General features: G+C 39.9%; 1 protein-coding gene across 1 annotated transcript in view; it reads left to right on the top strand.

The window, feature by feature from the left end:
* Nucleotides 1–12,540, top strand: part of Efcab2 (EF-hand calcium binding domain 2) — an 87,140-nt gene that overhangs the window by 66,666 nt on the left and 7,934 nt on the right. The window contains exons 4-5 of the mRNA XM_057770645.1: nucleotides 11,656–11,731; nucleotides 12,467–12,509. Of these exons, the coding sequence (XP_057626628.1) occupies nucleotides 11,656–11,731; nucleotides 12,467–12,509 (119 nt within the window). The remainder of the gene's footprint in view (nucleotides 1–11,655; nucleotides 11,732–12,466; nucleotides 12,510–12,540) is intronic.

The following is a 12,540-nucleotide window of genomic DNA, read 5'->3' as shown; positions in this document are numbered from 1 at the left end:
TAAATAAAAATGTAAAATTATTACATTTTGTGTGTGTGTGTGTGCACGTGCGCACACACGTGCATGGCATGGCTCATATATGGAGGTCGGAGGACAACTTGCAGGAGCTGGTTCTGTCTTTCATTTCCCAGGGATTGTCTCAGGTTGAGGCTTGGTGACAATCACCATTACTCACAGAGCCATTTTCCCACTCAGAGTTAATACTTTTTTTGAAGGCAGTAGCTTAAAGCTTTTCCATTTATGGGATAGGGATAGTGGAGCACTTATATGCGGGCATGGCATTTGATAAATAAATAAGTAAACATTTAAAAATCATTTGCAAAGGGAACACTTCTGGAAAATATTGGTCAATTTAAAAATATTTTATTCAATCCAATGTTAAAATATTTTCTATGTTTATGTTGTTTTGAAGAATGGTCTGTCTAAAAATGTATGTGTTGGATGGTATTTAGAGTCTAACTTGAAATATCTCACTTTTTTTTTTGCGGCAAAAAGTTTTTAAAATCCATTATGTATTTCTTGCTTGCTGATCCGAAGCAGTGCTTTATAAGCCATTTTAGCTACTGATATTATCCTGTGTTTTTGTGAAGCATGAAATAGTTCATTTTATTGACTCATTGTTACACTGCTAGGTGGAGAATTTTCACTTTGTATTTTGTTGCTCTAGTTCAGAGAGATTGGCCTTAAAATAAATAATGCTGCAGTGGGAAGATAGGAACTTACGATTTCACATGCAGCTGTTAGTGAAAAAGCCTAGATGTGTTCCCAACAAACACCTGACAGACTGAGGCCCTCTGTTAGACTCAATCTCCCAATGCCTGTGTCTCCTCAGATGCAACATAGGTCAAGAAAACAGACTTATCACTAAAGTAAAATGAAAAAATGATGTTTTCTGCATGCATTGAGTTTTAAACATTGACATTTGAGAAGATACTATAGTGTTTCTATATTTGTTGAGTCAGCTCCATGTTACAGGGCCCCTGGAGCATCTGAGGACCCCATGGCAGCCGTAGAGAGGGGACCTCTGGCGGCAGGAAGGTTTCTTCTTCCACTGGAGGATGAGCAGACAGGCTCATCAGCCAGCATGCTATTGTGATAAATGGTTCTTTATAGTGGACTTGGGACTTTGCAAATGGATTTTGTGACTTTTGCTGTGAGTGCTGCTTGGGTTACTCTGCACCGTGTGGATCCTCCTTATAGACCAACTGGATTATCCTTGTATCATTCTCTACTACAGCCATTGGACAGCTGCGTTTCGTTTCTTAATTTATTTGTTTTGTTGTTGTTTTGCTTTGGATTCAGGGTCTCATATATTATTCCTGATTGACCTCAAAGTTCTGAGGATGACCTTGTGACTGAGGATGACCTTGTGACTGAGGATGACCTTGTGACTGAGGATGACCTTGCCTCCTGTTCTCATACCTTCCAGTGCAGGATTAGAGACGTGAGCCATCATGTCTGTTCTATGTTGTGTGGGAGATCTAACCCAGGGTTTCTTTCATTGCAGGCAAATGCTGACAGCTGAGCTGTGTCTGCCCACTCCTAGCCTTGACTTTTGAATAGTAGGGCCATACAGTGTGGATATGTGCTAGCCTGTGTCTTCGCAGTCCAAAGACATTATGGGAATTAATGTATATGTGAGTGTGTGGATGTCAGGTCACTGCAGTACATATACCTTGTCCTCTAGGGCAAGGGACAACGTAGTCAATATACCTAGCTTTTTTCCCCCTGCGATAGACTTTCTCTGTAATAGTCCTGGCTGTTCTGGAATTAATTCCCTTTGTGGACCAGGCTGGTCTTGGACGCATGGAGATCTGCCTGCCTTTGCCTCCCGATTACTGGAATTAAAGGCGTGTGCCACCACTGCCTGGCTTATACATAGCATCTTAGTGCCTTATATTTTTAGTTGCTGCATTCCACATGGCATTTTATAGACATAAGTCAGGGTGCTGAATATATAGCCCGGTCATAGAGTGCCTGCCTAGCATTTGTGAGGCCATGGGTTCAATGTCCAGCACCATGAAAACAAAACAAAACAACAACCAACAGATAAGAGACAATGCCAAACTTCTGAAGAAACAGGACCATATGGTTAGTGAGGTGTGCATAGCTATGCCTAGAGTTTCTGCATAGTCTTTTAAGAAACAGTATCATTGTACCACATAGAAGCAGAAGGGTTTACACTATGGGTAATGTCATTATCATCAACTCTTGGGGTTCATAAAGTGGTCATATCCTACCTCATAAAACTGTCACACAGCTCCATCAGGTAGACATTATTGTTCTCCTTGTGTCATAAATGACACACAGGATCTAGAAGGGTTTTGTTTATTTTGCAGTGCTAGAGGCTGGACCATTGCCACATGCTAGGCAAGCACTCTGCTGCTGGACTACAGCCTTTGATTAGAGGATGGATTTTGTTTTGCATTTTTTTTTTGAGACAGTGTTTTTTTTTTTTTTTTGTGTGTGTGTGTGTGTGTGTGTGTGTGGCTCTGGCTGTCCTAGAACTCACTTTGTAGACCAGGCTGACCTTGAACTCAGAGCTCCTCCTGCCTCTGCCTTCTGAGTGCTGGAATTAAAGGAGTGTATCACCACACCCTACTTTGAGGATGAAGTTTTAATAAGACTATGCTCATCTTTGCTCAAACATAGTAAATAAATTATTTATTTATTTGGTGCTAAAAGTTGAACCCAGAGCCCATGCTAAACAAGTACTCTACCACTGAGCTACAACTATAGCCCTGATTATGATTTGATGAAAAAGGCAGTGTCCATTTTATAAAAGACCCTAACCAATACAAGAAGAAGCCAGTGGGCATTCCCAATACGAGGCTCTTGAACTGATTTCACTCTATCTTGGTAACAGTTGGGCTTTTTCATGGAAAGTATAATACATCTCCGCTGTCATGTTTGTTTTAAAGAAGTTGCATACAGTCAGGAAGTTAATGAGGTGACAGATATGTTAATTGCCTTAGTTGTTATAATAATTTCACTATATATGTATATCAAAGCATCTTGCTGTATCCTTTAAATATATACAATTTTAATTTGTCCACTCTTTCTTCAATAAAACACCTAAAGAATTTAAAACAACAGAAGTATGAGAATTCTTCTATTATCTTTGCAACTTCTGTTAAAACTATCCTGAAAGGAAACTAATTATTTGAATATAAAACCATTTATAATAAAATAGAGTTTGTCACCCATTAAACGTTCCATGAATGCCATTTAGAGTAGTCATTTTTAAATGCCTTTGCTTATGCATGTATAGAGAACATACTAGATATGGCCTCTAGAGGGCAGTGTTAGGTCATGGAAAGAATTTTACAATTTCAAAATGGACTTCTAAAAACCATTCAAAATGGATTTCAACAATTGTGTGTGTGTGTGCACATGTATGTGTATGTATGGTGTGTGTGGCCACACACACGCATGCCCCAGCGGATATGTGAAGGTCAGAGAACAACTTTGTGGAATCTCTTCTCTCTCTCTACCTTCCCTTGGGTCCTGGGACTGAATACAGTCATCAGGCTGGTGCAGCAAGTGCTTTTGCTCTTGGGACCATCTTGCCATCTGTTTTCCTAATTTTAAACCACAAGAGTCTGTTTATATTCTTTATCCTTTCTCTCTCTTTTTTTTTAAAAAAAAAAACTGAAGAAAATGTATGCTAGGCATGATGACAAATACTTATAATCCTAACACTGGAGATGCTGGGGCACAAAGGCTAAGAGTTTTAAGGCCAATCTAGGTAACATAGCAAGACCCTGTCTCAAAGGGAAATAAAGGAAGAAAGAAAAGAAAAAGAAAACTTTATACAGTTTTTGCTATTCTGATTCGTTGGAGGTCTTCTTTAACATATATTAATGTGGTTGTTTGAATAGGAATAGTCCACATAGGCTCATATATATGAATGCTTAGTCACTGGGGAGTGGAACTCTTTGATGTTAACAGAGGTTTCTGTCCCACCAGGTCCTACAGCCGTTTAGTTTCAAATAAATCACACAGAGATCTACATCAATTATAAACTGATTGGCCAAATATCTCAGGCTCTTCTTATTAACTCTTTCTTACGTCGTACATTAACCCATTATTCTAGTCTGAGCTAGCCATGTGGCTTGGTACCTTATTCAGTGAGGCAGTCACATCTTGCTTCCTCTGTGTCTGGGTCATGACTGCAGACTGCAGAATCCTCTTCCCAGAATTCTCCTGTTCTCATTGCTCCACCTCTACTTCCTACCTGGTTACCCCATCTATACTTCCTGCCTGGCTACTGGCCAATCAGCATTTTATTAAAAATAATACATGTGACAGGATAAAAGACCATTGTCCCACAACAGTTTCAAAGGATTAGGAGATTTGGTCTTGTTAGAGGAAATGTGTCACAGGGGGTGGACTTTGAAATTTCAAAAGTTCATTCCAAGGCCAGAGTTCCTCTTTCTCTGCCTGGGGTTCTCAGCTACTGCTGCAGCAGCTGCCTGCATGCCACCATGCTCCCGACCATGATGATAATGGGCTAACCTCCTAAACTGTAAGCAAGTCCACAATTAAATGCTTTCTTTCAAAAGATTTGCCATTGTCATGGTCTCTTCACAGCAATAGAACACTAATTAAGACAAGTATAAAACTTTTTTTTTTAACCTCAAATTTATCTGTGAATCAAAAACCATCTGTAGAGGTTCAACGCTACTCTTCTCATTACTGAGGCCTTGTGAGGATGAGGGATCTGGGGAGGAAGCATAAGGCACATACTATGTGTCATTTGTTAGTTCTCACATGATTGAAGTGGAGTTAGAGAGCTGAACTTTGTAATACTAAAATCAATAGGTTGAAGATCTTTATAGGATAGAAGAGACTGGCTTTGTAAAGGTAGATATTGCCTGCTCTATAGCTGTTTAGGGAACAAACAAGTTAAGGGATGTGAAGGATGGTTGTCCTACTCTGGACCTAGGAGGAGAACCTGCGGTTGGAATGTAATATATGAGAGAAAAATAAATTAAAAAATCTGTTTTCAGTTATATATATAGTATGCACATACATGCATACATACATATACAGTTATATATATAGTATGCACATACATGCATACATACATATACAGGTAACTAAGAATTGCTGAGAACTGGAGACGTAGTGTTCCCTAGAGCAACACCCAGTACCAAATGGTCAGCCCTGAAATATCCGTACAAGTAACATTATATGTACTGGTCAGGTTGTGTTTATATATTTAGGAATATATATATGTGTGTGTGTGTGTGTGTATGTGTGTGTGTGTGTAACAAAGAGGTCATAAACTTAAAAGAGAACAAGGTGTTGGGTACACGGGGGGGGGAGGGTTATATTCTAAACTCTAAAGAGAGAAAAGGGAAGGGAAAATGATGTAATTCTATTATAATCTCAACAAATAAAAAAGAATCAATGTTATGAGATAATTCATAGAGCAGTAATATTTTTGGGTTGATTGATTGATTAATATGTGTGTCAGCATGGGTTACGTGAGCCACTGTAGATGTGTGGGGGTCAGAGGACAGTTTGCAGGAGTCAGTTCTCGTCTTCCGCCGTGTGGGTTCCTTTGATAGAACTCAGCTTGACAGTGGGCACCTTTACCACTGAGCCATCTCACTTCCCCACAGTGAAAATATTAAGATTAAAAGATTGGACTTCCATCCTTACTCCTTCATAAATGCCAGTCATGTTTGATTCTGTCCTAGGTCTCTGGGCTATCCAGTCTCTGGCTCCTGACCTTCCAGCCAGTGTCAGGCATGGGCTCCCTCTCATGGTGTGCGTCTCAAGTTGGACCAGTCATTGGTTGGCCACTCCCACAAGATCTGTGCCAGCTTTACCCCAAGACGTCTTGCAGGCAGGACAAACTGTAGGCTGAAGGTTTTGTGATTGGGTTGGTGCTCCAATCCCTCCACTGGAAGTCTTGCCTGGTTACAGAAGATGGCTGGTTCAGCTCTGTATCTCCTAGGGTCACCCTTGTAGGATTCCAGGGAGTTTTCATTGCACTTGGTTTCTACCTCACCCCTAAAAAGTCCCCCAATTCCCGTTGCCTTTCCCAGTACTCTTCCCCCACCTGATGCCTCCTGTTCTCATTGCCACCTGCCCCCAGTCCACCCACAAAATTTATGCTGTATCCCTTCCCAGGGAGATTCATGCCCCTCTCCCAAGCCCTCCTTATTACTTAGCCTCTCTGTGCATCTATGGACTATAGCACAACTATCCTTCAATTTACAGCTAATATCCACTTGTGAGTGAGTACATACCATGTTTGTCTTCTGGGTCTGAGTTACCTCACTCAGGATGTTTTTTTTCTAGTTCCATCCATTTGCCTGCGAATTTTATGATGTCATTTTTTAAACAACTAAGTAATATTCCGTTGTGTAAATGTACTGCATTTTCTTTATCCATTCTTAAGTTTAGGAACATCTAGGTTGTTTCCAATTTCTGGCTATTATGAATAATGCTGCTATGAGCATAGTTGAGCAAGTGTTCTTGAAGAATGGAGTGTCCTTTGGGTATATGCCCAGGAGTGGCATAGCTGGGTCTTGAGGTAGATCAATTCCAATTTTCTGAGAAACTATAATATTGATTTCCAAAGTGACTGTACAATTTGCCCTTCCACCAGCAATGGAAGAGTGTTCCCATTGTTCCACATCCTTGCCAGCACGAATTGTCAATTGTGTTTTTAATTTTAGCCATTCTGACAGGTGTAAGATGGAATCTCAAAGTCATTTTGATTTGCGTTTCCCTGATGGCTAACTATGTTGAACATTTCTTTAAGGGTTTCTCAGCCATTTGAGATTCCTCTGTTGAGAATTCTGTTAGATCTGTATCCCATTTTTTAATTAGATTATTTGGTTTGTTGATGTCTAGTTTCTTGAGTTCTTTATATATTTTGGGGCTTACCACTCTGTCACATTTGGAGTTGGTGAAAATCTTTTCCATTTGGTAGGCTACCATTTTGTCATATTAATGGTGTCCTTTGCCTTACAGAAGTTTTTGTCAGTCTTAGTGCCTGCACTATTGATATTCTATTCAGGAAGTTGTCTGAGTTTCTCTCCATTTAATTTGATGTTGGCTATAGACTTGCTATAAATTGTCTTTATTATGTTTAGGTATGTCCTTTGTATTTCTGATCTCTCTAAGATCTTTATCATGAAGGGATGTTGGTGTTGGATTTTTTAAAAAGACTTTTTCAGCATCTAATGAGATGATTATGAGGTATTTTTCTTTCAGTTTGTTTTATATGGTAGATTACATTTACAGATTTTCTTATGATGAACCATCCCTGATCAAATAGATCATAATCTTTTTGATGTGTCCTTGGATTCAATTTTTGCATCAATGTTCAGGAGGGAAATTGGTCTGTAATTCTTTCTTTTTTGAATCTTTGTATGGTTTGGGTATTAGGGTGCCTGTGGCCTCATAAAATGATGCACTGTTCCTTCTGTTTCTGTTTTGTGAATGATTTGAGGAGTATTGGCGTTGGTTCTTCTGTGAAAGTCTGTTTTTGTGTGTGTGTGGGAGGAGACTTTTAATGACAGTGTCTATTTCCTTAGTGGTTATAGGTCTGTTTCAATTATTTATCTGGTCTTGATTTAACTTTGGTAAGAGGTATCTATCAAGAAAATTGTCCATTTCTTTAATGGAAATTTTATGGAGAACAGGTTTTTGAAGTATGACCCAGTGATTCTTTGGCTTTCTTTACTGTCTATCGTTATGCCCCCCTTTTTATTTCTGATTTTATTCATTTGAATATTCTCTCTGTCTTTTAGTTAGTTTGGGTAAGGATTTCTCTATCCTGTTGATTTTTCTCAACCAACTCTTTGTTTCATTGATTCTTTGTATTGTTCTCTTTGTTTCTATTTTATTGATTTCAGTTCTCAGTATGATTAATTCCTGCTTTCTACTCCTCTTGGGTATTTGCTTCTTTCTGTCCTAGAGCTTTCAAGTGTGGTGTTAAATTATTAGTATGAGAACTTCACTTTTTTTTTTTATGAAGTCACTGAGTGCCTTGAACTTTCCTCTTAGCACCACTTTCATTGTGTCCCATAGGTTTGAGTATGTTGTGTATTCATTTCATTGAGTCCTAGGAAGTCTTTAATTTCTCTCTTTATTTTTGCTTTAACCCAGTAGTCATTCAATAGGCAGTTGTTCATTTTTCACAAGTTTGTAGGTTTTCTGCTGTTTCTGTTGTTGTTGAAATGCAGTTTTAATCCAGGGGTGGTCTGATAGGATTCAGGCAGTTACTTCAGCTTTCTTGTATTTCTTGAGACTTGCTTTGTGACCTAGTATGTGGTCAATTTTGGAGAATGTTCCATTAGGTGCTGAGAAGGTCTATTCTTTTGTGTTTGGGTGACATGTTCTGTAGATACCTGTTAGGTCCATTTGGTTTATAACGTGTTAGCTCCATTATTTCTCTGTTTAGTTTTTGTCTAGATAACCTGTCCATTGGTGAGAATGGTGCATTGAAGTCTCCTGCTATTAATGTGTAAGGTTCGATGAGTGATTTAAGCTTTAGTAATATTTCTTTTACAAATGCCCTTGCATTTGGGACATAAATGTTAAGAATTGAGAGTGTGAGGGTTCCAGGGGCAGGTGTGCCTCTTACCTGTTCTTTTGTTTGCTGTGGCCTGCACCTGAGCAGCGGATATCCCTAGACTTTCTTCTTACAATATATTTTGATTATGGTTTCCCCTTCTCCACCTCCTCCCAGATCCTCCACACCTCCTCTCTCACCTAAATTCACATTTTCCTTTTTCTCCTTAGAAAACAAATGGGCATCTAAAGTAATAATAATGAAAACACAAAATTAGAAACCATAATATATATGCAAAAGACCTGTAAGGTAAAAAAAAAAAGACCCTCCAAAAGTGCCCTTGATTTTGTCTTGTGTTGGCTGTCTACTGCTGGGCATGGTGCCTGCCCTTAAGAGTGGTTTGTATCTCCAGTGAGACTATCGGACAAAGCTAATTGTTCATTTGTGAGTGGTTGTCAATCGGAGATAGTGTGTGGGTTAGGGATAGGGGCTTGTGTTCACTTCCCTCTCAACACAAGACCCCCTCTGGCCCAGACCCATGCAGGCCTGTGCATGCTGCCACAGTCTTTGTGGGTGCTTGCGTGTGTCAGACCTGCTGCAGTTAGAGCCCTTGTTTTCTTGGTGTCATCTATGCTTGCGGCTCTTAAAATCTTTCTGTCTCCTCTCCAGCAGGGTTCCCTGAGCCCTGGGGGAGGGATTTGGTGGAGACATCCCATTTAGAACTGTGTATTCCAAGGTCTCTCTCTCTGCACGTCGTCCAGTTGTGGTTTTCCGAGTTCATTCCCATCTGCTGCAGGAGGGAGCTTCTCTGATGATGGCTGAGCAAGGCACTGGTCTATGAGTAGAGCAGAAGGTTGTTAGGTGCCTGTAGTTCTTTGTCAAGGGTTGAGGCTGCCTGAGATTTGCCATTCCATGTTAGCATGTGTATTGGTGTTGTCCGTATTCAGGTCATGTTTAGGCAGCCATGTTGGCGGACTTCATGGGCATAGATTCTCTGAAGTTTTCAGGAGATATTGAGATTGACTTTTAAGAAGTCCGCCCTGAGGTTTAAACCCCAGAGTCCATAAACACTCTACCATGAGCTGCACCTGCATCCAGATAGTTAACTTTTAAGTCTCTGTGTTCTGGGAGTTTCAGACTACTGCCCAAGTACAACAGAGCTATATTAACATGATGTCAAAATGCTCAACTCAGACAGAAGAAGCTGCAGAAATTGTTCACATACCAATGGGTACAGAAATTCTGAAACATGATGTCCCTAGATGGGTTTGATTTTCTCTGATAATAGAGTCTGAAGACTCTACTCACACTAGGTATGAATCTCATATGAACATTAAAAATAGTTGTCATTTGAATGACAGCACATTCTACTTAATAGTCACCTATAGATTTATTTTTTGTTGAAACAATAAATCTCTTAAAAACTCATCTGTTGAATTGGGATCTATGAGCCTTTTAATAGGATTTTTGAAAGAGAGTGCAGAATTTATAGCTCCATATACATTGCCTGACATGGAAGTTAAGGTCAGTAGAGAGCTCTGTTCAGTCAGTCTATGGCTAGCTGAACTATGACTAGTTGAAACCAGAGGCAAAAAGACCTGTTTCGTTCTTATCTTGTAGTGCTAGGCACCAAAAGTTCTTATTTTGAGAATAGTATTTTCTTAACTCAGGGTAGCAGAACAGAGTTCTTGTTACTCAGGAAGTATTTCATAAGTCCAAGGCTGATTTAAGATGTAGGTCGATGCTTGAGATGTTGACTGGCCGTAGCCTGAACTCATTCAGTATTCTTCGTTTCAAGGGAAGACAATGAATTTGTGCAAGTCAGAATCTGGGAGTCATCTCAGATGCCCGCTCTTGGTTGTCTGTAATGGGTAAGCGCACTCACCTGCCAAGTCTTCATAAGGTGTCCTGTCACCCCCTCTTCATGGCCACCGCCCCAGTTGGCACCATCATCCTTTGTCTGAAGAAGCCACCTCACCCACAGACACACGCACCTACGAGACCAATTTGGTTTCACACTCTTCTCAGGATAACAGATACCATCCTGTGGATGGTAAGGTCTCTCTTCAGCCTCACCTTGAAGCACTGCCTTTTGACAGAGGTTTTCTGTCCCACCAGGTCTCACATCTGTTTAGTCCCAAATAAACACACAGAGGCCCACATTAATTATAAACTGATTGGCCTATTAGCCTAGGCTTCTTATTACAACTCTTATAACTTATATTAGCCCATAATTCTTATCTGTGTTAGCCATGTGGTTTGGTACCTTTTTCGGTGAGGCAGTCACATCTTGCTTCCTCTGTGTCTGGATGATGACTGCAGACTGAATCTTTACTCTTCCCAGGATTCTCCTGTTCTCCTTGCCCTGCCTCTACTTCCTGCCTGGTTGCCTCACCTATACTTCCTGCCTGGCTACTGGCCAATCAGTGTTTATTTAAAATAGTGATGGGGTACAGACCATTGTCCCTCAGCAACTGCCCTTGTTGGGATCTGTGTTCCAGCCTCACAGCTGCTTCTTACCCTTGAGAAACCAGCCCAAACACCACTGTTTGCCAGTGACTTCCCTGATGCCCTGATCAGAGACATTTCCTGTGCTCTCTGCTCCTCTAGACCCGCACTCCTTTACTTATGGTGTTCGCATAGGTCTAGAGCTAGACATTCAAGTCAGGCATGGTGGTTCATGTCAGACATACCACCATATGGGAGGCTGAGGCAGGAGGATCATTGCAAGTTTGAGGTTACCCTATATAGTAAAAACAAGTTGGATATGTGGTATTGTGGTGTGTGTGTGTGTGTATATGCCAGAGGTTAACTTTGAGTGACAATCTACTGTGATTCAACTACACACGTAGCTTTTGATGTGAGGGCTAGGAGTTGAGTTTAGGACCTCATGATTTCCTGGCAAGCACTGTTTTGACAGCTGTCTCCACAACTACCAGCGTTGCGGTATTTTGAATTATATGTGTCTCTCCTACAGAAAACAAGTGCCCCAAGCTGCATTTATGCCCATATTCTCATCATCAAGTTCCAATACTGGGTTCAGTGTTTGAAAAAAGAATTAGTTGTTCAATATATTTGTTGAATGAATAAATGACTGTTTTTAATTGTTTAGGTAGAGGAAGAGGAACCAACTGGATACATTCGATTTGAAAAATTTCTTCCAGTGATGACCAGAGTACTTCTGGAAAGAAAGTAAGGAAACAAATCCTTTTTTTTTATTATTATTATTTTAAGGCACGATAACTAGAATTACTTCAATTTCAAAACATTTGACTTTCCCAGCTGTGATGCTTTATGCCTGTAATTCCAGCACTTGAGGCTGAGGCAGGAGAATTGCCACCGATTTGAGGCTAGCCTTAGTTGCATAGTTCCAGGCCATCCTGAGCTACAGAGTTTTGCCTCAAAACAAAACCAAACCACTCGACTTTTTACCCAGTCTATATCTTAGGCTGGTTCCCTCTAGCCTTCCAGTGTGCTTCAGGCTGTGCTTACAAATACCAGCCAGGCTAGTATTTATTAATCTAAGCAAGGTGCAATGAAAAGGCAAAGGAGCTACAGAAAAGAACAACATTGTAGTTATATTTAATTGTGAATTATCATGTTAATAATTTTAAAATAAAAATTAACACTAGTTACTTTTTTAGTATAAGTACAGCATTAACATACCACAGTTGATTGATTATAGATGTTTTGGTCCTAGATAAATTTATTTTCATATCAATGAGAAATGCTAATAGGTAATACCAAACATTCCTGTGGGGTAGGTACTATTGACATTCATATTCAGAAACCCAAAGAAATTTCATCCAGGGAAGTACCATTAGCCTTGTATATTAGTGGCTTTTATGTTGTTTAATGCAGTCATTTATCATGTAGAGGCTGAGATAAATATGCTGGCATTAAGTCACTTTATTGTAAAAATTACAGATACAGACCAATTGCTGAAGATGTCCTTCTTAGAGCTTTTGAGGTGGGTAACTTCCAGATTATTCATGTACATG

This window comes from Chionomys nivalis, chromosome 5 (genome assembly GCF_950005125.1).
Source record: "Chionomys nivalis chromosome 5, mChiNiv1.1, whole genome shotgun sequence".
In the NCBI taxonomy this organism is placed as follows: domain Eukaryota; kingdom Metazoa; phylum Chordata; class Mammalia; order Rodentia; family Cricetidae; genus Chionomys; species Chionomys nivalis.
This window is presented reverse-complemented; position numbering and strand designations above follow the sequence as displayed.